At 42.6% G+C, this 24,181-nt stretch overlaps 1 protein-coding gene across 2 annotated transcripts in view; it reads right to left on the bottom strand.

Annotated features, from left to right (window-relative positions):
- Nucleotides 1-3,792: 3,792 nt before the first annotated feature.
- DCAF5 (DDB1 and CUL4 associated factor 5) overlaps nt 3,793-24,181 on the bottom strand; it is a 135,468-nt gene continuing 115,079 nt past the window's right edge. For both annotated transcript variants that reach the window (XM_053601783.1, XM_053601784.1), the window contains exons 8-9: nt 12,356-12,483; nt 3,793-5,668 (exon numbers count right to left, since the gene is read on the bottom strand). In XM_053601783.1, the coding sequence (XP_053457758.1) occupies nt 3,911-5,668; nt 12,356-12,483 (1,886 nt within the window). In that variant the 3' untranslated portion in view covers nt 3,793-3,910. The remainder of the gene's footprint in view (nt 5,669-12,355; nt 12,484-24,181) is intronic.

The following is a 24,181-nucleotide window of genomic DNA, read 5'->3' as shown; positions in this document are numbered from 1 at the left end:
GGATATCCCATTTCCTTACAATGTAACTCTTACCAGACAGCAGTTAAACACCGCAGAACCCTCTGCACATTGAAGTTAACCCTGCTGTGTGGACTGAATCCACGAGTCACTGAATCGAGTCACTTCTGCTTGTCTGGGGCCACGTTAGTGCAGGGCTCAGTCAAGTTTAACTTTGCCTCCAAACCGCCATCTGAGAAGCACTTTGCCACCTTTGTACTAACAACGAAATGCAAGCAGGATGTATATAGATCAGGCTCTCTTTTCATGGTATTTCACCGAATACCTCACCTGAGAGAATGAAATGGTGTGCCCAAAGCCATCACACTGCAGGACACACTGAGCCTCCCTTCACCTCAGTGTTGCTGGCGTGCTGCCTTGCTTAGGTCAGAGGGGAAGGACAGCCTCCGGAAGTGTCTGTTTTCCTGACAAGAATCTTGGTTAGCAAGAATTTTTCAGTTGGGGCGGCGCCTGTGGCTCAAGGAGTAAGGACGCCAGTCCCATATGCTGGAGGTGGTGGGTTCAAACCCAGTCCTGGCCAAAAACCACAAAAAAAAAAAAAAAAAAAAAAAGAATTTTTCAGTTAACTGTAGGAGGCAGCTTTATGGCAGGGTATGAGTTTTGTTTATTTCTTTAGGAAAAAGTTTATAATGCATGCCTGTAACAGGGCAGGAAATGCAATTTGATATTTGGAAACATCGGAAAATATCTTTTGTTACTGTTTGTAATGTTACTTCACTGCATCACTCCTTAGTTCCAACTAATAGAAGGGTCAGTCCCAGGATCTCCCTATACTGAGTACCTGCAAGTCTGGTAAAGGAGACCAAATAGATACCTCTTTCCACCCCTACATTTTGTTGCTCAGATGTGACCTTTGTCCCAATACATATAAATGACAATGACCTATGTCATGGATGTGATAGCTTTTCCTCTAGTTCTCAGCATGGTTTTGAATTAAGTTTCCAACTACGTGAGAATTAAAGAGAAAAGAATCAAAGGAGGGCTGCCCAAGCAACCAACTCTTCCCTGGAAGAGAATAGGAAGGCGTGAGAAGTGAATTATACGTTTATTTGCATATACACAATAGAAGAGTTAACTGTTGCTGCATGAGAAGAGGCAGGGCTTGTGAGGAGGTAAGGCTTCAGCAGAGGAAGGCACCTTGACAGACAAACAAGAGACTCTCGGCTTATTAAATCAAGCACAGTTGCAAACTTCATTTGCCCCAGACCAACAACTCATTTGACTCATTTACCTGCTATCCTAGAGAATCATTTACAAAACCAGGTGGAGAACAAAGTAGAGAGAAATGGTTTTAAATATCTGGACCTGCTACTCAAAACTTTATGTATAGGATGAAGAAAAAAAAAACGCAAGAGGCACTTCCAAATTGCTTTTAATCTAATCAGTGCCATCTGTCCTGCTAGTAAAAATATCTATTGGGAGAGAAATTAGGGGTTAAACGTGCCTCCAAAGTTGAGGCCTCAATTTTACAAGAGTTTAGGCAAAAGGTATTAGGAGTAATTCCCACCAGGTTGACAGCCCCATGACCACAGATAGAAGGTCTCTAGAAATGAGGGTGATGTAACCACAGAAACACACATCTCTCAGCCTGCTCCTGTGTCTGATGGGGCCTCTATCCTGGAGAGCTGATCTTACCATGCTGGGAAGCCTCTCCCAAGGATAGAAGGCATCTTTGCTAAAAATGACCTTTGTTGGCTTCTACAGTTAACCAAAGCGAACCTTGACTTCTCTTTCAAGTACCTTGCTGAAAATAAGGCTTTTAACATGAAAAGACCAAGTTCTGCATTTGGGAACTGTAACTACCAAGTAGCTAGTTTCCAAGGGAACCTTTCTTCTTTTTCTCCAGGAAGGTATGTGGACTGTCCTTAGAGAAGTCAGAAGCAACCTGCTTATTAGATTAAAATAAAATATAAAAATTGGGTATTCTGACTAAGAAGGGGAAGAGAAACACACACTGAGTGATTACGTCTTTTTTTGTATATAAAGGATTAAAAAATTCCAATTTAATACATTTTGGAAAAGCAAATGTAAAATGACTTGGGCTTATAAAACCAGAATTTACAATTATCTATGAATAGTCAAAGACAAACCATAGAATCATTTTGATAACAAATCCAAAGCAATTCCAATGTTGGTTACAGAATCACTGTCCCCTTCCCCAGTAAGAGTCCAGTTGTTACGCTGTACACATCCCCATTGCTAAAGTGTTTTCACACCCCAGACATTTCTCACTGTTGCCTTTCCTAGAGCTTAGTGAGATGTTATCTTCTTTCAGGACCTTCCTTTTATAAATAACACCCCTACCCCCCACCCCCAGTGTCTGAATTCTTCCCAAGTTTTCTGCCTCCACAGGTGGCCTCCTCTCCATCCCAGTTCTAGTGGGACAGGCCTTCCTCTAAAAGGGATGCTGGGGCAAGGAGGCCTCAGGAACCTCATGGTCCTGCTGTCACTAATTCCAGCTGGGCCCCAGTTGTCTAGCACCTTTGTGCTCAACAGTCACACTGTTCTTTTCTCTCTCTCCCCCTCATTTCTTGCCAGTATTCTGCCTTTTTGACATCTGTGACAAGACATCTGGTCATCCTAGGTCCTCCAGTCTTGCCCAATCCTTCATTGATAACTGAGTGACTGTAACTAACACCACAACACTGACAATCTCTTGGTCTTTTTCCTCTCTCATTCCTTATCTACCTCAATGCAACTGCATCTCTTCTGGGAATCAGGAATCTTAAACCAGATTCCTCCCCCCACACCCTGCGCCTCCCAATAGACCTACTTAATAAGAATCTGTTATCTTGAGATGCCCATTGCTCTGCAAAGTCGTCAGAACACCACAGCCTCTGCCAACTGCACCTCTGAGAGGAGATCCAAGTCCTACTAGTTCTAACCAAATATTTTAGGTTGAGTTAAATGGATACAGTTCCACCTTCTGCTCTTCTACACGTCTTCATTGACACACCTATAACAACCGCTTTAGTAGTCTGAGCACAAAGCTCTTCTTTCCCCTTCTTGCAGGATGCCTGGACTCCATCACATAGAACCAAGGAAGCACCTGCTGGTCTTTGAATGCCTCTTAGGAACTAGCACCTAACTAGCTAAAATGTGTTATCCATAACTAGTTATATTTTATGGCCTCCAATACAGTACACACTGCAGCACTGATCAATCTGCAACCAGCAAAATTTATCAGGGATCTAAATTCTCTTGAATCTGATCTTAGGTGCTAACTTCTTATTAGCATTAAAGATGGTCCACTTTCAGTATGTCCACATTAAATTATTCAACCAAGTACTGTGTAAAGAAAACATGGAAGATTTCTTTAAAGAAATTTCTTAAGAAAGGAACCATGTTTTCCTCTCCATCACAGCCAATGGGCTGAAGGCTCATTTCCATTCTCCACTCCTTTCTTCTAGCATGAATCCACAGCTCACTGGCAGCACACGATTTAACAGGCATCCTATGTCACCTATGTCGTGTAAACAGGGTGAGATGGCAAAAATATATATTCATAGATCCTTTCTGATGGAGAAATGAAACAAAGGTCTTAGGAGATAACGAGCCCACACGTGCCAGAGCGCACACACACAAGGACAAATCAAACACTTCGACAAGGATTCACTCTCACAGAACCTCGCACAGGCACACCACGCTCCAGTCTTACTAGAAAGGAGTCACTTGGTTTTTTTTTCCCTTTTCTTAACACAGCACAAGCTGACGGCCAGCTGGACACTCAGACCCATGATGAATATTGGATAGAAGGGAGCAGCAGCAGACACATTTCAGGCCCTGGTTTTATGTGCCTTTAATACTTGTTTTTCCTTTCCTCTGTATTCACTAAATAGGAATTTTTTTTATAAGGCTACTTTTTGTAGCTTTTATTTTCCCTTTTTATTTATCATGTTTTTAATTTCTTCTCTGAGGAGGAATTCTCTGAATCTGTATCTTCCAATTCAACTCGGTGCCTTTTGAGGCCACTGTGGCTGTGGACAGCCCTGCTGCTGTCTGTGGCTGGGGAATCACCACTGGGGTCCTCTCTCGTTCCAGCATTGGGGGTCTCACAGACCATTTCAGACCCGCAACAATCTTTATGTAAGAGTGTGCCTGACAGGGACAAGTTATCATGGTCAGTGTCTGAATTTCCTGGGGAAGAGTAGGCCATAGCCTCTAGCTCTCCAAAGTTCTGACCACTATTATGTGGGTGAGAGGGGCGGGGGTGTAAGCGTCCATTGTTGTGATTGGCACAGATGGTCTCCAGGTTCCTCTCCTCACTGTCGTCAGACTGGGTCCTGGGACAGGTGCCAGAACCACTGCTGAAAGTGGAGCCAGATGCCTTGGGAACAGGGGGAGAAGGCGGCTCCTCAGCCCGACTGCTCAGGGCCTTTCCATTGAGCTTCTTGGTTTCAAAAGGATGTTCTACAGAGCCACCATTATTAGTGTCCTGAGAGGTGCCCTCTGGCACCTCTGCCCAAAGGTGGCTGCTATGCTCGGGGCCTGAGCCATTGCTGGGATTTCTAGAAGTCTCTTCTTTAAAAATGTCCTTACTGAAGCCTTCAGGAGGCAGGTCCTGGTTTCTCTGGGCCATTGCTGTGCTTAGACAGGCTTCCTTACTAGAGGAAGGGGCTGGATTGTCTCTGCGGCTGGTTCCTGCTCTTCCTTCCTCTGCCTCCCCGGTCACTAAGGAGGTCTCGCCATCTTTGTTATTTGAGTAGGAGATATAGGAATAGCGGAGCCACTTGTAAGCTTTATAAATCTTCCGCTCAACTGATTCAATGTCAGAAGTCGGTGATGTCCGGCTTGGCTGAATCTCTAGTGTGGCAGTGCTCCGCTCAGGTGAGGAGGTGGGGGAGGAGGAGAGGTCATCCACTTTGATTTGGGGGTAATCATAGTTGTCTTCTCCAATGTAGGTGTTGGTGGGCTTCATCGGGGCACCAGGCCTCTCTTCTCGAGGTGTCTTTTGTCTGCGCCGCATGGCATTCCTCTGCCGGGTAGAGGCTCGCCGTTCATTCAGCTCCTCCTCATCCTCTGAGCTGCTAGAGCTGCTGGAACTGCTGGATTCATCTTCAGGACTAGGTGACCGTGGCCGGGGAAAGAGATCTGTGTCCAGTTCAACCTCACAGGCATTCTCTTCAGAATCAGACTCATTGGAAAGCGCCAGGAGGCGTTTGTCCTGGTAGCGCCGCAGAGCAGACAGACGCTGCTGTCGGGAGGCTGCATCCTCACATGTGGGTGTTGGGGGAGTAGAAGCCACTGCATTTGTGGTGGTGACCCGCAGGGCCCCCAGATGGAAGGCGTTGTCGGCAGACTCGTCTACTGTGGGGGGCGGGGAGCGAGGCAGTGAGGCTGAGGACTCTGAGTCCGTGTAGCCTGAGCGCTCGCTGACCCCTGCATGTAGCTGGAGGATGGTACTCTCACTGAGGTCACTGTCTGAGTCAGAGCTCCAGCCCTCAATCTCTCGGCGTACCAGGGAGTCAAAGAAGGCCATCATCCGGGGGTCTTCTTGGACCGATTGGTTGGCATAGTCATGTGACAGGCCACTACCACTGTTCAGCACGAGGCTGATATACTCTTCATGGGTATAGAGGCAGCGGGAATCATCCTCAATCCGACCATCGAGGTCTCCAGTACATCCTGGCTGCTTGTATGGGCTCCAGATCTGCACAGTTGAAAACAAAGCAACAAGCACCAATTGGAAAGTGTTCTATAGCTAGTGATGAGAAGAACACCACAGCAGAGCTTCTCAAGACCATCCCTGTCATTTGGCCAGGACTTGCTAACCAACTTTAAAAATACGTACTTTATCAAATTGGATCTTGTGTACTGCACGTGAAAACCAAACCTTTTACAGTCTGATGTGGGAAAAGCGCACTGTAGCACTCAGTACTAGCCTAGTGTCAGGAGAACTAAGTCCTGGGCCCAGGCTAATCACATGCTGTCTCCCCCACGCACCCCCCTCCTTTCAATTTTGTCTCTGAGTACTAAGGAAATTATAATCATCATCTCAGAAGACAGAGGATGGCCAGAGTGTTAAACTCAGAGGACGGAAATCAGGCACAGAGAGATACCACTTCTTCAAAGTGAACACAAACCCAGCAGTTAGTCCCCTAGCGACAGTTAATATTCCAGTCTATAACTCCACTTCTCCCCAACTGCAAAGTCTCTATTTTTAACTAATGGGAATTGCTTACTGGAGCTTATAAGAATAGCCAACTGCCTACACTGCAGTTCCCTCTTGGACATGAGGCATCAGTTACCGAGGAAACTGGGTTCTCCAAGCACAGAGCTGCTGGCTTGCTCCCCAACTCTTCTGTTAACTGCAGGAATAAGTAGGGTACACTCCCCAAGGAAAGGTGAATGCAGCCCCATCCATTAACATCCTTCCAATCTATGGTCAAGGACATGACTCATAGCTAAACGGTGGCAGAACTAGAGTCCAACCTCAAGAATGTCTAACTCAATGGCTCACCTTTATAGGTTGGATAAGTTATGCAAAAATCAATTCAAGGTAATTAAGCTGTCACTGGAAATGAAAATGATTAGCTCCACCTGACTGCCAAACTGGTCCACAGAACAGCACAGAGGAGCTCAGTTACATCAGCCTGTAGCCATGGCAACTCAGATGAAATTCTGGGTGATTTTCTTGCCTGACAGGCTAATGTCTATCTTTAGATGGCAGCTAATAAAGAAAAAAGTGGCCCCTCATTCCCCATCCTCCATCAAGACAAAGACTTTGTTTCCCCAAAGCTATCTAAGGACAAATTCACCTCCCTATAGGAATTTCCTTGAGGCTCACTCCTGCCACACTTTACTTGGCAATTCCCAAGAGGCAGTGTTTCTTTGGAGGACCCCTAGTTCAAAAGAGGCTGAAGAAACCTTCTAGATTAGCTTCTCTCCACCAATCTCCAACTTAGATCCAATCCTCCTTCAATTTTGTTCCCATAACTCTTCCCAGATGTTCTTGTCTGTCCAGCTTCATAATCTCACCCAGGAGTTTGAGGGCAGTTGTTCCCAAACTTTGGAGTGCATAGGAATCACCTGAGGAATAACTAAAGTGTTGATTCCCAAGTCCTGTTCTTAGATATTTTGATTCAGTAATTTATACATAGGTACCAAGACTATGCATTTTTAACAACCACTCTCGGGGTAAGTAGGTGGACCAATTTTTAAGGAACACTAGACTATAGTTAGCATAAAATAGGTAGCAGAAAATAAAAGGATTTTTCTGAAGGGATCTTCTAATTTCTTCCTGAGCCTTGGTATTTGGGAAACATTTAGACACAGTCTCTAGCACAAGCTCAAACTATGAATGACTATCTCTGCAAACAGATGTCTGAGGAAGTAAGAGAGTTTGGTGGCTTTAAAGGAAATTAAGGGATCCAAAAGGAAAAGCCCTTAGTATGTTTTTTGGGTCTTATTATTTCTGAGCCAGATCCCTCACCTCCCCTAATATGAAAATTAATCCTAAGAGAATTTGTTAAAAGAAGTGCAAAATAATAATGGTAAGATGCCGGTCTGGCTACTCAGCAAGCCAGTTTTAGGTTCCAATCTATTACTACCCAGCCCCCTATGTTTTCACCTCAGGAATGAAAATCATAACACTAAATGTCAGCTTTTGTTTGGACTCTGGAATATATTAAGCTGAGGTAGACAGTTCATTCCTAAAGCTTGGAGTCATGGAATAAAACACAACATCAAGAGGCAGGAGGTTTGAGTGTGGGTTACCATGCAGCTCCTAACTAGCTGGTGACGTGGGCGAAGCTCAAACCCCTCACCTAAACAGTGAATTAGATTGGTCTCATCCAATTCTAAGATTCAGAGCAAAACAATACCCCAAAACACACACCAGACCACCTTCAACTCTCAAGGGACTCTGGGCCTAGAGCTAGAGGAACAGAAAGAGCAAGCAGGAACCCCAGCCCCCCACTTCCTGTGGCCCTCAGCAAATGACTTTACTCTCCACCCCCTTTTTGGATATGCAGTGGCATCATTATCTCACTACACCACAAAACTTCAAACTTCTGGGTTCAAGTGATCCTCCTGCCTTGGTCTGCTAAGTAGCTAGGACTATAGGCATAAGCTACCATGCCGGCAAGGTCTTGCTCTTGCTTAGGTTGGTCTCAATCCTCCCTCCCTGGCCTCCCAGAGTGCTAGGATTATAGGTATGAGGCAACATGTCCAGCCAACTTTACCCTTGAAAGCTTCTGTTTCTCCTCAGTGGAAATGAAGATGATGCAATAACACAGCTTATACCCAAACACTAATAAATGTGTTTTCTCTTTCATTTGGCAATTGAATCCCTCAACAAGAATGTTTGAAACTTACCCTCAGAGAGATTTTTGAATATCAGAAGTACTGACGTTCCCTATTATTTTGGTCCTTTTATATATCAATTTCAACCATTTGTGACTAAAAGTCAATAGCTTAGAAGGAAAACAATTAAAAACAACTTGCTGTTACCTTAAATGTGGCTAGCCATGCCTCCTAAAGGGGCAAAGTTTAAAGGAAAAGGAGAAGGGATGAACAGTTTTCTCTCCAAGCTCAGTGAAAAGTTTAGCTCAATGGGATACTGAGAAAAAAGATGTAGCTCAATTCTTCTTCAAACATCAAAATGGAAAGCAATTAAGTGACAAGTGTTTGAGCTACACAAGTGACCACGACATGCTTGATGTAAGAATGTTAAGTCCTCTTCTCTCTTTGCATGATTATACTGAATTTAGAAATCTGTCCAAGAAAAACTACACTTATACGGCCCTAACTGTTATCACAAGGGCTTGCCACACTCTCTAATCTGGCTTCCAAGACCCTCTGGGCCTACCTCCAGCCTACCTCCCCAGTCCTATGTACAGTCTTCCCTTCCTGTCCTCTCCACCTGTCCAAACACCATCATGTTCTGAACAAGTCCTGCACCTCCTGCTTCTAAGCAATTTATTCACAAGCACAATGCCTGGTACACAATAGGTGGGGAATAAATATTTGTTGATCCAGGGGTGGCGCCTGTGGCTCAGTGAGTAGGGCGCCAGCCCCATATGCCGAGGGTGGCGGGTTCAAACCCAGCCCTGGCCAAACTGCAACAACAACAAAAATAGCCGGGCGTTGTGGCGGGCGCCTGTAGTCCCAGTTGCTCGGGAGGCTGAGGCAAGAGAATCGTGTAAGCCCAAGAGTTGGGGGTTGCTGTGAGCCGTGTGACGCCACGGCGCTCTACCCGAGGGCGGTACAGTGAGACTCTGTCTCTACAAAAAAAAAAAAAAAAAAATTTGTTGATCCAATGAAATAAATAAATATTTATTCCCCCTACTTGGAACGTTCTTTGTATATTACTCCTCTCCTTCCTTTTGAAGTCTTTAGTCTTCAAAATCTAGCTCAAATACTACACAGCACTGAGGTTACCCCACATAAGAAAATATCTCCTCTTCCTCTAACAGCATTGTGCTTGTTTACATGTCTTGTGCCTCTTTCATATTTCTCATTATCTTAATTTCTTATCTCTCTACTAGAGCATCAATTCCTAGGGATACCTGGTCAGCCATCTTCATCTCTGTGTCCTCCACAGTGCCTAGCACACAGTAGGTACATCCACAGATGGGAGGAATGAGCTGAGATTTCCACCCCCCCCAACATGTTTAACTACAAAACAAACCCCTTCTTTTGCCAAGTGTGAACATTCAGGAAGATAGAACACTTGTTATGGGTGAGAAGAGGCTCGTCCTGACAACAGGGATTCTTCTCCTCCTATCTAGAAAAGTGGTAGTAAAGAACAAGGGGGAGTGGAGAGAGAAAAGTGGGCCTTAGGCTGGACTGGGATCTGACGCTTTTTGAGGCCCTGATGCTTTCAGAAATAGTAAGCAGCAAAGTGACATTTATTTATTGATTTTTGAGACAGAGTCTCACTTTATCGTCCTCAGTAGAGTGCTGTGGCATCACAGCTCACAACAACCTCTAACTCCTGGGCTTAGGCGATTCTCTTGCCTCAGCCTCCCAAGTAGCTGGGACTACAGGTGCCCGCCACAATGCCCGGCCATTTTTCAGTTGTAGTTGTCATTGTTGTTTGGCAGGCTTGGGCTGGGTTCGAACCCGCCAGCTCTGGTATATGTGGCTGGCACCCTAGCCACTGAGCTACAGGTACCGAGCGGAAAGTGACATTTATTAAAACAGTAATTGTCAGACACAGGTAATTCATAAGGCACCAGGTGGTTAAGTCACTGTTAGTGCCCTTGCTTTACAGATAGGAGACAGACTGAAGGTTGAGACTTACGGCCGTTTAGGATGATGGAACACAGCCAAGGGCAATAATTCCAAGAGGGAGATGAGGCCAGCATGGCACTTCGTCTCACCCTCCTCCTTCCTACCCCTGCCCCTGCAATGCTTTAACACCATACCATTCTCTATTAGACTATGAATGGGGCAGACATCATGAGAAAGCAAAGCTGGGAACTCCAAAGCGATTTGCTTTCCCTCTCACTATGGTCATCTGTGTAGACTGAAGGTTTCAAATGGCTAAATGTACCTCTTGATAGGGCAAGGTTCAGATCCCATGGGAACCTGGGAGTAGAGAGCTCCATAGTTCAGTATGGATAACCTCAGAGAAAACATTTTTTCTCTTTCTCCTCTGAGAACTTGGCTAGTTTCCAACATATGACCTTTAGGGGAAGAACTTCAGTTGACTAAATAATAAATGGGGAGATTTAGTATAGAAGCATCCCAGAGTACACAGCCAAACAGGAATTTCTCTTGTAAAGGAGATGCCCAAGCAGAGAGCAATCTGAGAAAGCAAATGATGTCAACAGGCCTACAGCGGACACATTACAGTGCCAACCCATTAGTCATAGGCCAAGAGAGAGAGGAAAGCAATCAAGAGACAGGGCCACTTCAATGACTGCCCAAGTGAAGCACTACGGAGATGATCAAATACGGCAGTCATCTGGCTGCCTGCTGCCTTCCCACTAGCATGGCAGAGGTGGTGGTACACTGGGAAGAACACGGAATAGGGTTCTGTCATTGCTTTCACTAATTAGCTGTGTGACCTCAGATGGTTAACTTATTATTTAAATCTCATCATCTGTAAAAAAAAAAAAAAAAAAAGTCAGTAAAAATGATCTAGATGTCCCATTCTAACCCTAAGGGGGAAATGTGTGCAGCCATGAAGGTCAGCCCTAATACATAACACAGAAAAGTCTACCTAAATCAAGGAAGTTGGACTAAGGGCAAATAAAAATACTGACTCACATGTCAATATAATATTTCTCATAGCTGCCCTCTACCACCAAATAGCACTTATTTTAGATCTGAATAGTTTTTTTTAATAAAAAAAAATGAAAATTACTGAGTCATCACAAATCAATTTTTATTTTTTTCTCTGCATACTCTCTCAGGTTTTCAGTCATTTTAAGAAAAAGACTGAAGGTTGGGTGTGGCGGCTCATGCTTGCAATCTCAGCAATCTGGGAAGCCAAGGCAAGAGGACTGCTTGAAGCCAGGAGTTAAAGACTAGCCTGGGCAACAAAGCAAGATCCTGTCTGTATGAAAAAATTAAAAAAAAAAAAAAAAAATTAGCTGGGTGGGGTGGTGTGGGCCTGAAGACTGCTAGGAGGCTGAGGATGGAGGATTGCCTGAGCCCAAGTGTTGGAGGCTGTAGTGAGCTATGATTGTGTCAGTGCACTCCAACCTGAGCAATAGAGGGAAACCTCCTCTCTGGGGGGTGGTGGTCGGGGAATAAATAGAAAAAAATTATGGAATTTTTACTTTTGCTAGGAACATCATCCAGCTTATCTTCAATAATTCCTCATTTGCTCTGAATTTACTTCTTCACACGGGGAAAAGGGTTACTAGCAACTAGAACATAAGTGGGGAGGAGTGGGTCACCTTTCTTGGACGCAGACCAGGCTGGGTTCCTTGTTGCAGCTTTAAAAATATTTCACAAGCAGATGAGGTAGTTTTTTGATAAATCCTGAGACAATTTAGCTATGATTCTGACAACCACTTAGTTATACTGTGTCACATTCAGACAGCAATTAATGCTTCATTTCTAACCTCCAGATGAAGTTTGGGAAGCAGAATTCACCATAACCAAGATCAAGGCCACTGGAAACAGTAGCATTCAAGTTAGTGTCTAGAAGATGCCCTCTGTTTCAAAGCCCAGTGACTAGTTGAAAAAATGGTTCAGAAAGAAAAGTTTTAAACTACTTTTTAATATCAACTTTTTAATATTTTACAATATGTTAAAATCTGAGAATTCTGATAGGCCTTTAGTATGTTTAGATATGAGGTTCTACATACATTGTTCTAGTTTCCTCTGATTATAAATTGTTATAATTTCTCTAAAAGGACAGAAGGGGAAGATACCTCACCTTGATAATCTTTTCTACACCCGAAGAGCAGATCATGTAGGTGTGGGGATTAAATCGGACCTGGTTAACAATAGATCGATGCCCTTTCAGCACCATGAAGGCTCCGTTGACCACCCTACCAATGCCACCTGGGAAGACAGAAGGAAACAAACAAACAAACAAACAAAAAAACCAATGATGTGAATGAAAGTAAGCAGCTTCCAGTAATGGAAGATAAACAGCTCTGAACGGGAGCAGAGTTTTTCTTATTAACTATACCAACAGCAGAATGCTTAATCTTGCAGATAAAGTTTTCTTTTCTTTTTCTTTTCTTTTTGAGCCAGAGTCTCACTAGGGAAAAAGAGCATATGTGCTCTTACCAAGAGCCTTTATATAGGCTTTAAGCATTGCCCACACTCACCCACTGCAATTCCATTGTCAATGAAACCAAAGCCACTTAAAGCATTTCTCAAGTTTTTGATAACTAAGACATAATCCAAGTGTTGCCTTGGAAAAGGCTAGTCATGAACAAAATGAGACTGAATTGCTTGGGAATAGTTGGGCAACTAAGCCAGAGATATATAAAACCAGAAACACAGAATAACTCAAATGTATAAAAAGACATCTCTCATCCATTTGCCCTCAATTTCTTTTTTTTTTTTTTTTTTTTTTGGTAGAGACAGAGTCTCACCTTATCGCCCTCGGTAGAGTGTCGTGGCGTCACACAGCTCACAGCAACCTCCAAATCCTTGGGCTTAGGCGATTCTCTTGACTCAGCCTCCCAAGTAGCCGGGACTACAGGCGCCTGCCACAACGCCCGGCTATTTTTTTGTTGTTGTTGTTGCAGTTCGGCCGGGGCTGGGTTTGAACCTGCCACCCTCGGCATATGGGGCCGGCGCCCTACCCGCTGAGCCACAGGCGCCGCCCTGCCCTCAATTTCTATGATAAAGATAGCAAATAAACAATACAGAACAACTCCCCCAAACAAAAATAATGGAGAGAGGCTTGGCACCTGTAGCATAGCGGTTACAGTGCCAGCCACATACACTGAGAGTGGGGGGTTCGAATCCGGCCCCGGCCAGTTAAACCACAATGACAAGTATAACAAAAAAATAGCCAGGTGTTGTGGCAGGGGCCTGTAGTCCCAGCTACTCGGGAGGCTGAGGCAAGAGAATCACTTAAGCCCAAGAGTTTGAGGTTGCTGTGAGCTATGATGCCACAGCACTCTATTGAGGGCAACATAGTGAGATTCTGTCTCCAAAAAAAGAAAAAAAAAAAAAAAAGAAAGAAAAGAACAAAAAAAGAAAAAGAAAGAAAAGGGAGAGAATCCTTTTTTCCTCTCTGATAGCAGAGAGAACTAAAGACAAAGAAAGGAGATTTTGATCACTTTCATAATAAGCAGAGCCCAAGTATCAAGAATTTGAATTAGAGAATGTGCCATAAAGACCCTGTATATAGATTATAGTTAAATGGCCACTGATAGAAAGCTATATTTTAAGAACCATCTTGTAGGCTTTCTTCTTCAGTGAATGAGAAAAGTACTAGAGGCCTGGAATTTAAAACATAAATAAAGATGTAATCATTTGTGAACTTGGGATCGATTCAAAAGTTCCACTTCACTGGTAATGGTACTGCACCCACACAGAACACATGCACTCAAGTTCTATATCACAACAGCTCAGCACACACAGGGAAACCTGTGCCCCTGTCCAATTGGCAAAATGCAAATACAAACAAATAAGTGTTCCTTTATTTAATCTAGGAGTATCTTTTTATCCGTATGAGGAGCATAGTACCACTAGGGCACAAAGTACTATTAGACACAGTTTCTGCGCCACATGTTTCCATCCGCATCTCATTTCCACCTTGTTCATACATTCATTTCAAACATTTCTCAATGCCTTGGGTGTCTGGAAGGAAGATGACTAGAACAATGCCCATCCCCAGAAGGAATTTGGTTCTAGAGGTGCCTTCTGCTTTTGGCCTCCTGACACAACTCTTTTGTCTCATGGAAGAGATCCTTCTTTATTACCATGTACCCATGTTTTTGTATGAGAGCAAAAGGTTTTGGACTGTGCCAATATGCTCCTCGGTGGTGCCAATATAGTCAGCTCTTAAGTGCTTAACTCTGTTTGGAGGGTGATAAAAATGTCCTTTGCCTAAATTTTCCCCTTATTTGACATTAGTAATATTGTCTAGGATGGATAATACATACCTCAGCTCAACATCATTAAGGTCAATACTAGACCATAAAGGAAAAGAGAAAGACTAGGCATGGGACTAATGGAGTTTTAATGGAGAAGAAAGATCAGGAAAGGTTAAACACTGAGGTAGATGGCCCTGGTGGGAACCTGTAGGCAGTCTGAGTCCTGAGGGTACGGTGGAAGGAAGGGAAGGTGACCTGGGCCTAGTCAAAATAAAAATAAACTTGAGAAAGTTGTAAAACTGTTGGCTTCATAGAGAACTCTTACCATCCCTAAGAGGTTCCCTTGGATCTATTTCTTTTCTAGAAAATGTTATGACAAGTAGCATTCCTACTCATGGGTCTCCTCTGAATTCTACTTTTTTAATATTCTGCCCCTACCCCTACCACCACTGGGGTGGTCATTAACAAAGAAACTTTTGAGTTAACCTAGCACCAAGGGAGGGAGGTGGAGGAAAGGGAGAGTAGAGAGAGGGAAAGGAGAAAGGGGTGGAGGAAGGGAAGAGCAGAGAGAGGGAAGGAAGGAGTGGGTGGGGGAAGGGAAGAGCAGAGAGAAGGAAGGAGGGGTGGGAGTGATGGTGTGTGACACACCTTTTGGGGGCAGGACACAATTATAAGAGGACTTTACCTGGCTCAGTGCCCATAGCTGACTAAGTTAGGCACCAGCGACATACACCGAGGCTGGCAGGTTCAAGCCTGGGGCCCGGGCCTGCTAAACAACGACAACTGCAACCAAAAAATGCCGGGCATTGTGGTGAGCGCCTGTAGTCCTAGCTACTCGGGAGGCTGAGACAAGAGAATCACCTAAGTCCAGGAGTTTGAGGTTGCTGTGAGCTGTGATGCAACAGCACTCTACCAAGGGCAACATAGTGAGACTCTGTCTCAAAACAAAACAAAACAAAATGGGACTTTACCTAACAAATGCAATCAAAGTAACCTGGTTCTCTGTACCCTCAACGAATCCCCAACAATAAAACAAACAAACAAACAAACAAACAAACAAAAAAACCCGGGCAGCGCCTGTGGCTCAGTGAGTAGGGTGCTGGCCCCATATACAGAGGGTGGTGGGTTCCAACCCGGCCTGGCCAAAATGCAACAACAACAAAAAATAGCCGCATTGTGGTGGGCGCCTGTAGTCCCAGCTACTTGGGAGGGAGCCTGAGGCAAGAGAATCACTTAAGCCCAAGAGCTGGAGGTTGCTGTGAACTGTGATGCCACAAGTGAGACTCTCTCTAAACAAACAAACAAACAAATTCAGACCATGGAAAAACTGTTTCTATTGCTCTTTCATGCAACGTGACCTCATTTGGTTTTTCTTCTTGGAAGCAATTTGAATATAAGGTTTTTTCCTCCTTCCCACCCTAGCTGGTACATAGGAAATCTGAAAAAGAGGAGGAAGTCAATAAAGCCGAGAGATTAATGGTGAAAATAGGTACAGAAAGAATTATTGCTGCCATCTGTTTAAGGTAACCAAGGCTGTGTACACAGAAGCACAGCGATGACTGGGCCTGGAAGAGGTCCTTTATCGTTTCTTTCCTGGTTCCTGGGTTTTAAATGATTGAATATAGCTGCTACTGTACAGTTTTATATACAATTATTTCTTTGAGAATACATTTTTATTAGTCCTGGAAATGTGTATAAACAAGATAGTTTCTCCTTTATTCTGAAATAGCTAAAGTCAAGATGACAATATCACTAAGACCCTGGGATCTCCTTTCCTCCATTACCTAAGCAGATCTACTGGTCAATAGCAGGATCAAACTGGAAGGAGTAGACAGGGAATTCTTTTTTCCAAGAACTATACAACCTACATAATCTCCATTCAGGGTCATTTCTAAGAATTTGGGTGAGGACCCAGGTAAGGATCAACCTCACCCCATGAATGCTGAGTTATGATCTAACCACTAATAATGAGTACCAATGAATAAAATAGCACACAGCCAAGAAAAAAATGACCTTTTGAGCTGCCATTTGTTTATATATACTATACTAACAGTTATTTCTTGGGGCCATCTGCTCTGGCTAACTTAGTCAAACATGCTGGCACTCCTTTGTAGGTTTTGTTCATGAGTTGAGGCCAAAGTTCTCATATATCCATGTTCTTTTCTCTCCTTTTTTGGTTTAGAATGGATGCTAGTGAGATAGGGACGGCTGTAAGTCACCTTATCTCCGCTAGTGCAAGACCTCAGAAAAGAAAAGGAGAACAGGGCACAGAATTCCAGTATCAGTGATTTATTCAGTACCTTAGGGGACTCCAGGATCCCAGGAAAAAGAGAAAAATACTTTGGCCCAGCACCCATAGTTCAGTGGTTAGGGTGCCGGCCATGCACTGGGGCTGGTGGGTTTGAATCTGGCCTGGGCCTGCTAAACAACGATCACAACTATAACAACAACAAAAAAATAGCCGTGCATTGTGGCAGGTGCTTGTAGTCTCAGCTTTTTGGGAGGCTGAGGAAAGAGAATCACTTAAGCCCAAGACTTTGAGGTTGCTGTGAGCTGTGATGCCACAGCACTCTGCCAAGGATGACATAGTGAGACTCCGTCTCAAAAAAAAAAAAAAAAGAGAGAGAGAGAGAGAGAAAATACCTTGCTCAGAACCCATATAAAGATCTTTCTAAAATGCCAAGACCAAATATCCCCTGAGAGAAGACAAGGGCAAATGTACAGGTCCTAATTCTCCCCTCCCTTCTCTACTGAAGCTCCTCTTTTCACAACTTTCAGCCAGGGTTTACCTCCTTCTGCCTCTCAATAATCAGAACACTACCCCCATTTCTAGTCCATGTCAATCACTTCTGTTTTTTTCCAGTTTCCTTTGCTTCACAATGTCCTCTGAGAATGACTATGCTTTTGACTCAAAAGCTAAAAGCAACCTGGTCAAGATTTCTTGATGCCTTGGTCGGATGGCAAATGATCAATTATGCTGAGAAGTGGTCCTCAAGGCACTTGGGGCTATCAGACAGGTTACTTAAGTATTTTGTACTGAAATAAATCCCAAATGTAATCTGGAAGAAACACTACATTAATTTTCCTATTAGAGTCTTTGGATTTTTCTCCCTTTCCATTACAATCACGTGGCACACAATGACATTAAGTAAACAACAAATCACATACACCGTGCTGGTCCCTTATGATTATAATGCCATATTTTTATTGTACCTTTTCTATGTTTAGAATCACAAATAATTACCACTGTGTTCCATGCCTACAGTTTTCAGGACAGTAACATGCTGTCCAGGCTTGTAACAAGCAAGACACTACATACCACATAGCCTACACATGTACTAGGCTGTATCATCTAGGCCTGTGCAGGTACACTCTAGGATATTTGCACAATGATAAAATGGCCTAACAACTCATTTCTCAGAATGTATCCCTGTTGTGAAGTGAGGCATGACTGTAATTAAGGGGTGGAACAAACACCTTGGTAAGAATGGGAAGAAGAAATTAAGAGTGAAAGCAGTAGTGAAGAAGTTAGAACAGGGTTCAGATGACTGGAAGGGGCTGATGGAGGACAAAAAATAAGGACAGCACAAGATAAAATTTGCATTTCTAAGCAATAGAGCAGCAGTCTTCATAAAGAGGGAAATAACCTCAATCTTTTAAGAGTTAGATGTGACATATCCAAGACAGACTTAACAAATAAAAGACTTGACAAATGACTGCTGGACAGGAATTAGTGAAGAACTTTGTTAAGAATGGTTATTTATCCTGATATCAAAACCAGGAAAAGACCCAAACAAAAAGGAGAATTTCAGACCAATCGCACTCATGAATACAGATGCAAAAATTCTCAACAAAATCCTAGCCAATAGATTACAGTTTATCATCAAAAAAGTCATTCATCATGATCAAGTAGGCTTCATCCCAGGGATGCAAGGCTGGTTTAACATACGCAAGTCCATAAACGTTATCCACCATATTAACACAGGCAAAAATAAAGATCACATGATCCTCTCAATAGATGCAGAAAAAGCATTTGATAAAATCCAGCATCCTTTTCTAATTAGAACACTGAAGAGTATACGCATAGGTGGCACATTTCTAAAACTGATTGAAGCTATCTATGACAAACCCACAGCCAATATTTTACTAAATGGAGTAAAACTGAAAGCTTTTCCCCCTAGAACTGGAACCAGACAAGGTTGTCCTCTGTCACCTTTACTATTCAACATAGTGCTGGAAGTTCTAGCCAATAGAATTAGGCAAGACAAGGAAATAAAGGGAATCCAAATGGGAGCAGAGGAGGTCAAACTCTCCCTCTTTGCTGATGACATGATCCTATACTTAGAGAACCCCAAAGACTCAACCACAAGACTCCTAGAAGTCATCAAAAAATACAGTAATGTTTCAGGATATAAAATCAATGTCCACAAGTCAGTAGCCTTTGTATACACCAATAACAGTCAAGATGAGAAGCTAATTAAGGACACAACTCCCTTCACCTTCACCATAGTTTCAAAGAAAATGAAATACCTAGGAATATACCTAACGAAGGAGGTGAAGGACCTCTATAAAGAAAATTATGAAATCCTCAGAAAGGAAATAGCAGAGGATATTAACAAATGGAAGAACATACCATGCTCATGGATGGGAAGAATCAACATTGTTAAAATGTCTATACTTCCCAAAGCAATCTACCTATTCAATGCCATTCCTATCAAAATACCAACATCGTACTTTCAAGATTTGGAAAAAATGATTCTGCATTTTGTATGGAACCAGAAAAAAACCCATATAGCTAAGGCAGTTCTTAGTAATAAAAATAAAGCTGGGGGCATCAGCATACCAGATTTTAGTCTGTACTACAAAGCCATAGTGGTCAAGACAGCATGGTACTGGCACAAAAATAGAGACATAGACACTTGGAATCGAATTGAAAACCAAGAAATGAAACTAACATCTTACAACCACCTAATCTTCGATAAACCAAACAAGAACATACCTTGTGGGAAAGACTCCCTATTCAATAAATGTTGTTGGGAGAACTGGATATCCACATGTAAAAGATCGAAACTGGACCCACACCTTTCCCCACTCACAAAAATTGATTCAAAATGGATAAAGAGCTTAAATTTAAGGCATGAAACAATAAAAATCCTCAAAGAAAGCATAGGAAAAACACTGGAAGATATTGGCCTGGGGAAAGACTTCATGAAGAAGACTGCCATGGCAATTGCAACAACAACAAAAATAAACAAATGGGACTTCATTAAACTGAAAAGCTTCTGTACAGCTAAGGAGACAATAACCAAAGCAAAGAGACAACCTACACAATGGGAAAGGATATTTGCATATTTTCAATCAGACAAAGGCTTGATAACTAGGATCTATAGAGAACTCAAATTAATCCACATGAAAAAAGCCAACAATCCCATATATCAATGGGCAAGAGACATGAATAGAACCTTCTCTAAAGATGACAGACGAATGGCTAACAAACACATGAAAAAATGTTAAGATGACAGACAAATGGCTAACAAACACAAGAAAAAATGTTCATCATCTCTATATATTAGAGAAATGCAAATCAAAACAACCCACCCTGAGATATCATCTAACCCCAGTGAGAATGGCCCACATCACAAAATCTCAAAACTGCAGATGCTGGCGTGGATGTGGAGAGAAGGGAACACTTTTACCCTGCTGATGGGACTGCAAACTAGTACAACCTTTTTGGAAGTATGTCGAAACCTCAAAGCACTCAAGCTAGACCTCCCATTCGATCCCGCAATCCCATTACTGGGCATCTACCCAGAAGGAAAGAAATCCTTTTATCATAAGGACACTTGTACAAGACTGTTTATTGCAGCTCAATTTACAATCGCCAAAATGTGGAAACAGCCTAAATGCCCACCAACCCAGGAATGGATTAACAAGCTGTGGTATATGTACACCATGGAATACTATTCAGCTATTAAAAAAAAATGGAGACTTTACATCCTTCGTATTAACCTGGATGGAAGTGGAAGACATTATTCTTAGTAAAGCATCACAAGAATGGAGAAGCATGAATCCTATGTACTCAATTTTGATATGAGGACAATTAAGGTTATGGGGGGGGAAGCAGAAAGAGGGATAGAGGGAGGGGGGTGGGGCCTTGGTGTGTGTCACACTTTATGGGGGCAAGACATGATTGCAAGAGGGACTTTGCCTAACAATTGCAATCAATGTAACCTGGCTTATTGTACCCTCAATGAATCCCCAACAATAAAAAAAAAAAAAAAAAAAAAAAGAATGGTTATTTATGGCTCGGCGCCCATAGCAAAGTGATTATGGTGTTAGCCACATACACCGAGGCTGGTGGGTTTGAACCCGGCCCGGGCCTGCCAAACAACAATGACAACTACAACATAAAAAATAGCTGGGCATTGTGGCAGGCACCTGTAGTCTCAGCTACTTGGGGGGCTGAGACAAGAGAATCGCTTGAGCTCAAGAGTCTGAGGTTGCTGTGAGCTATTACATCACAGCATTCTACCTGGGTGACAAAGTGAGTCTCTGTCTCAAAAAAGAATGGTTATTTAAGGCTGGGTGTGGTGGTTCATACCTGTAACTCTAGCACTCTGGGAGGCTAAGGGAGGTAGATTGCTTGAGCTCAGGAGTTTGAGTCCAGCCTGAGAAAGAGAGACCCCATCCCTAAACAAATAGCTGGGTGTTGTGTGGGGCATCTGTAGTCCCAGCTACTCAGGAGGCTGAGGCAAGAGAATCACTTAAACCAAGACTTTGAGGTTGTTGTGAGCTGTCACACCACAACACCCTAACAAGGGTGACAGAGTGAGACTCTGTCTCAAAAAACCCAAAAGAATGGTATTTCAAAATCTCTATACTCAGGCAAAAAAGACAGATGATGTTTAGGAAATGCGTTTAGCATGGAAGAACCTTATTTGGTAGCTCTAGATTTGGTCAAGATCCTGCAGAACATACTGATAAGACTGTGAACAAATATATAAACAAGTGGTATTACTTTGTAGGGGGAGAAAGTGAAAACTCAGATAACAGTAATTGTTCAAATGATATAATGAATATCAAATCTCTGTAATTACTCAATCCTTTCCTAATCAGTAAGACTTGGACTTGACATTGTGGGAGGCTGAGGTGGGTGGATCGCCTGAGCTCAGGAGTTCGAGACCAGCCTGAGCAAAGCAAGATCCTGTCTCTACAGAATAGAAAACTAGCCAGGTGTTGTGGAGGCACCTGTAGTCCTAGCTACTTGGGAGGCTGAGGCAAGAGGATTGATTTAGCCTAGGAGTTTGATGTTGCAGTAGGTTATGATGCCACGGCACTCAACCCCAGGGCAACTAACTGAGTGAGACTGTCTCAAAAAAAAAAAAAAAAGACGTGGGCCTGAGAAAAATTCAGCATGTGATGTTCACCAAGGAATCCAATGGTTAAGTCAGTCTTCATCCCAACTCATCTTATCTGACATATCAGCAAGAATCAACAATTGGTCATGCCTTCCTTCTTGATCTCCTTTTCCCTTTTTTTTTAATGAAGCAATAATAATAGTAGTAATGCAAAGAAAGTAACATTCACATTGTCAAATAACAGTATGTCTATTACAGAATGCTTTGACTCTCAGTATGGAGTCATCAATTAACTACTACTTACTTTTTTCCCTAAAGTATCAAAGAATAGACAACTAATATTTATAAATAAAGATAAAAGATAATTTCAAAAAATAGATCATGCCAAATCTTATAGACAATAGAAAAAGAATACTTCAAAATCATTCTACTCAATCTGGATAAACCTGATATTAAAATTAGAAAAAAATATGTTATTATAAAGGGGAAATTACAAACATAATTCACTTATAAATGAGGATGCAGTATCCTGTAACAAGTTGAAGTAAAAGTTAATATTTAAAGTAATGTACTTTAGTCAAAATCAAATCCAATTTATGTGAGAATTAGTCACTATTTTCTTTCTTCTTTTTTTTTCTTTTCCTTACCTTCACCCCCTCTCTCTTTCTCTGTCTGCTTGCCCCTTCCCCCATGCCCCACCATGTCATTGTCATTAATTGTCCTCATATCAAAGTTGAATACATAGGATGCATATATATTTTTTTAAAGACATGGGGCCTTGCTATGAACAAGGTCTTCATAGCTGCAATTACAACACACTACAGCCTCACACTCCTAGGCTCAAGCAATCCTACTTCTGCCTCAATCTTCCAAGTAGTTGGAACTACAGGTATGCTGCCACCATGCCTGGCTAATTTTTTCTGTTTTTTGTAGAGATGGGTCTCCCTCTTGCTCAGGCTGGTCTTGAACTCCTGAGCTCAAGCCATCCTCCTAACGTGGCCTCCCAGTGTGCTAGGATTACAGGCATAGCTACCAACCCTGGCTTCTCCTTAACCTTTGAACATTGGATTGCTTAGGGCTCAGTCCTTGATTCTTTTCTACACTCACTCACTTGATGACCTCACCTGTTCTTATGGGTTTTTTTTTTTTTTTTTAGAATTAATTATTATTTATTTATTTATTTGTGGGTTTTGGCCAGGGCTAGGTTTGAACCCGCTACCTCTGACATATGGGACCGGTGCCCTACTCCTTGAGCCATGGGCGCCTCCCTCTTATGGTTTTATTATTTTTATTTTTTGAGACAAAGTCTCACATGTTTGTAACCAGCTACTATAACCAATTGTGTCGTTTGTTTGTTTAGCAATTAAAAACAGCCATTTTTCCAATTACATGGGAATTGTAACTAACTCATTAAAAGTGAATATATGTCTAGAAAAAGAAGAGAGACAGAGCCAAGCATACACACATATACAAGCCCATAAAAATGCGTTTACAGCTATTTCCAACCTATCTCATCAGACTACTGCCAGTGGGGGTAGCTGCAGTGACTTGGTAGTGAAAATGCACGTTTTACCCTTCCATTCAGGGAAAAACTTGTCATGTAAGGGAACTCTTGACTACTGATGAATCAAGAGCAGCCTTGCTGCAAGAACAACTCAATCTGCCATTTAGGAAAGTATCAAAGAGGACACTGTCTTGATTTCTGAGGTTGTTTTTTTTTTGGTTGTTGTTACAGTTTTGGGCTGGGGCCAGGTTTGAACCCACCACCCTCGGTATATGGGGCCGGTACTCTACTCCTTGAGCCACAGGCGCCACCCAATGTCTGAGTTTTTAAAAGGAGATTTTAAAAAGAGAGAAAATTGCCCAGGCGCAGTGACTCAGGCTTCATGAGCTCAGGCACTCTGGGAAGCCAAGGCAAGGGGAAAGCCTGAAACTCACAAGTTCAAGACTAGCCTGAGCAAGAGCGAGACCCTTTCTCTACTAAAACTAAAAAAAACTAGCCAGGCATTGTGGTGGGCACCTGTAGTCCCAGCTACTCAGGAGGCTAAGGCAAGAAGACCACTTGAGTTCAAGAGTTTGAGGTTGCTATGAGCTATCATGCCATAGTACTGGATAAATGTACTCTATGTAGAATGACAGAGTGAGACTCTGTCTCAAAAAAAAACAAAAAAAAAACTGTAGAAAGCTTTCTTAATGAGAAATAAAAATAATTAAATAAGCTATTTTATACTCTCACAATAACCCTAGGAAGGTAGATATTATTTCTGTCGTTGTCGATGCTCATATTATCCCGATTGTATAGATGAAGAAACAGAAGTTTGGTAGAATTACAATATTTTCCCA

Source organism: Nycticebus coucang, chromosome 9, assembly GCF_027406575.1.
Source record: "Nycticebus coucang isolate mNycCou1 chromosome 9, mNycCou1.pri, whole genome shotgun sequence".
Taxonomy (NCBI): Eukaryota; Metazoa; Chordata; class Mammalia; order Primates; family Lorisidae; genus Nycticebus; species Nycticebus coucang.
The sequence above is the reverse complement of the archived record's forward strand: the minus strand, read 5'-3'. Positions and strand labels throughout refer to the sequence as shown.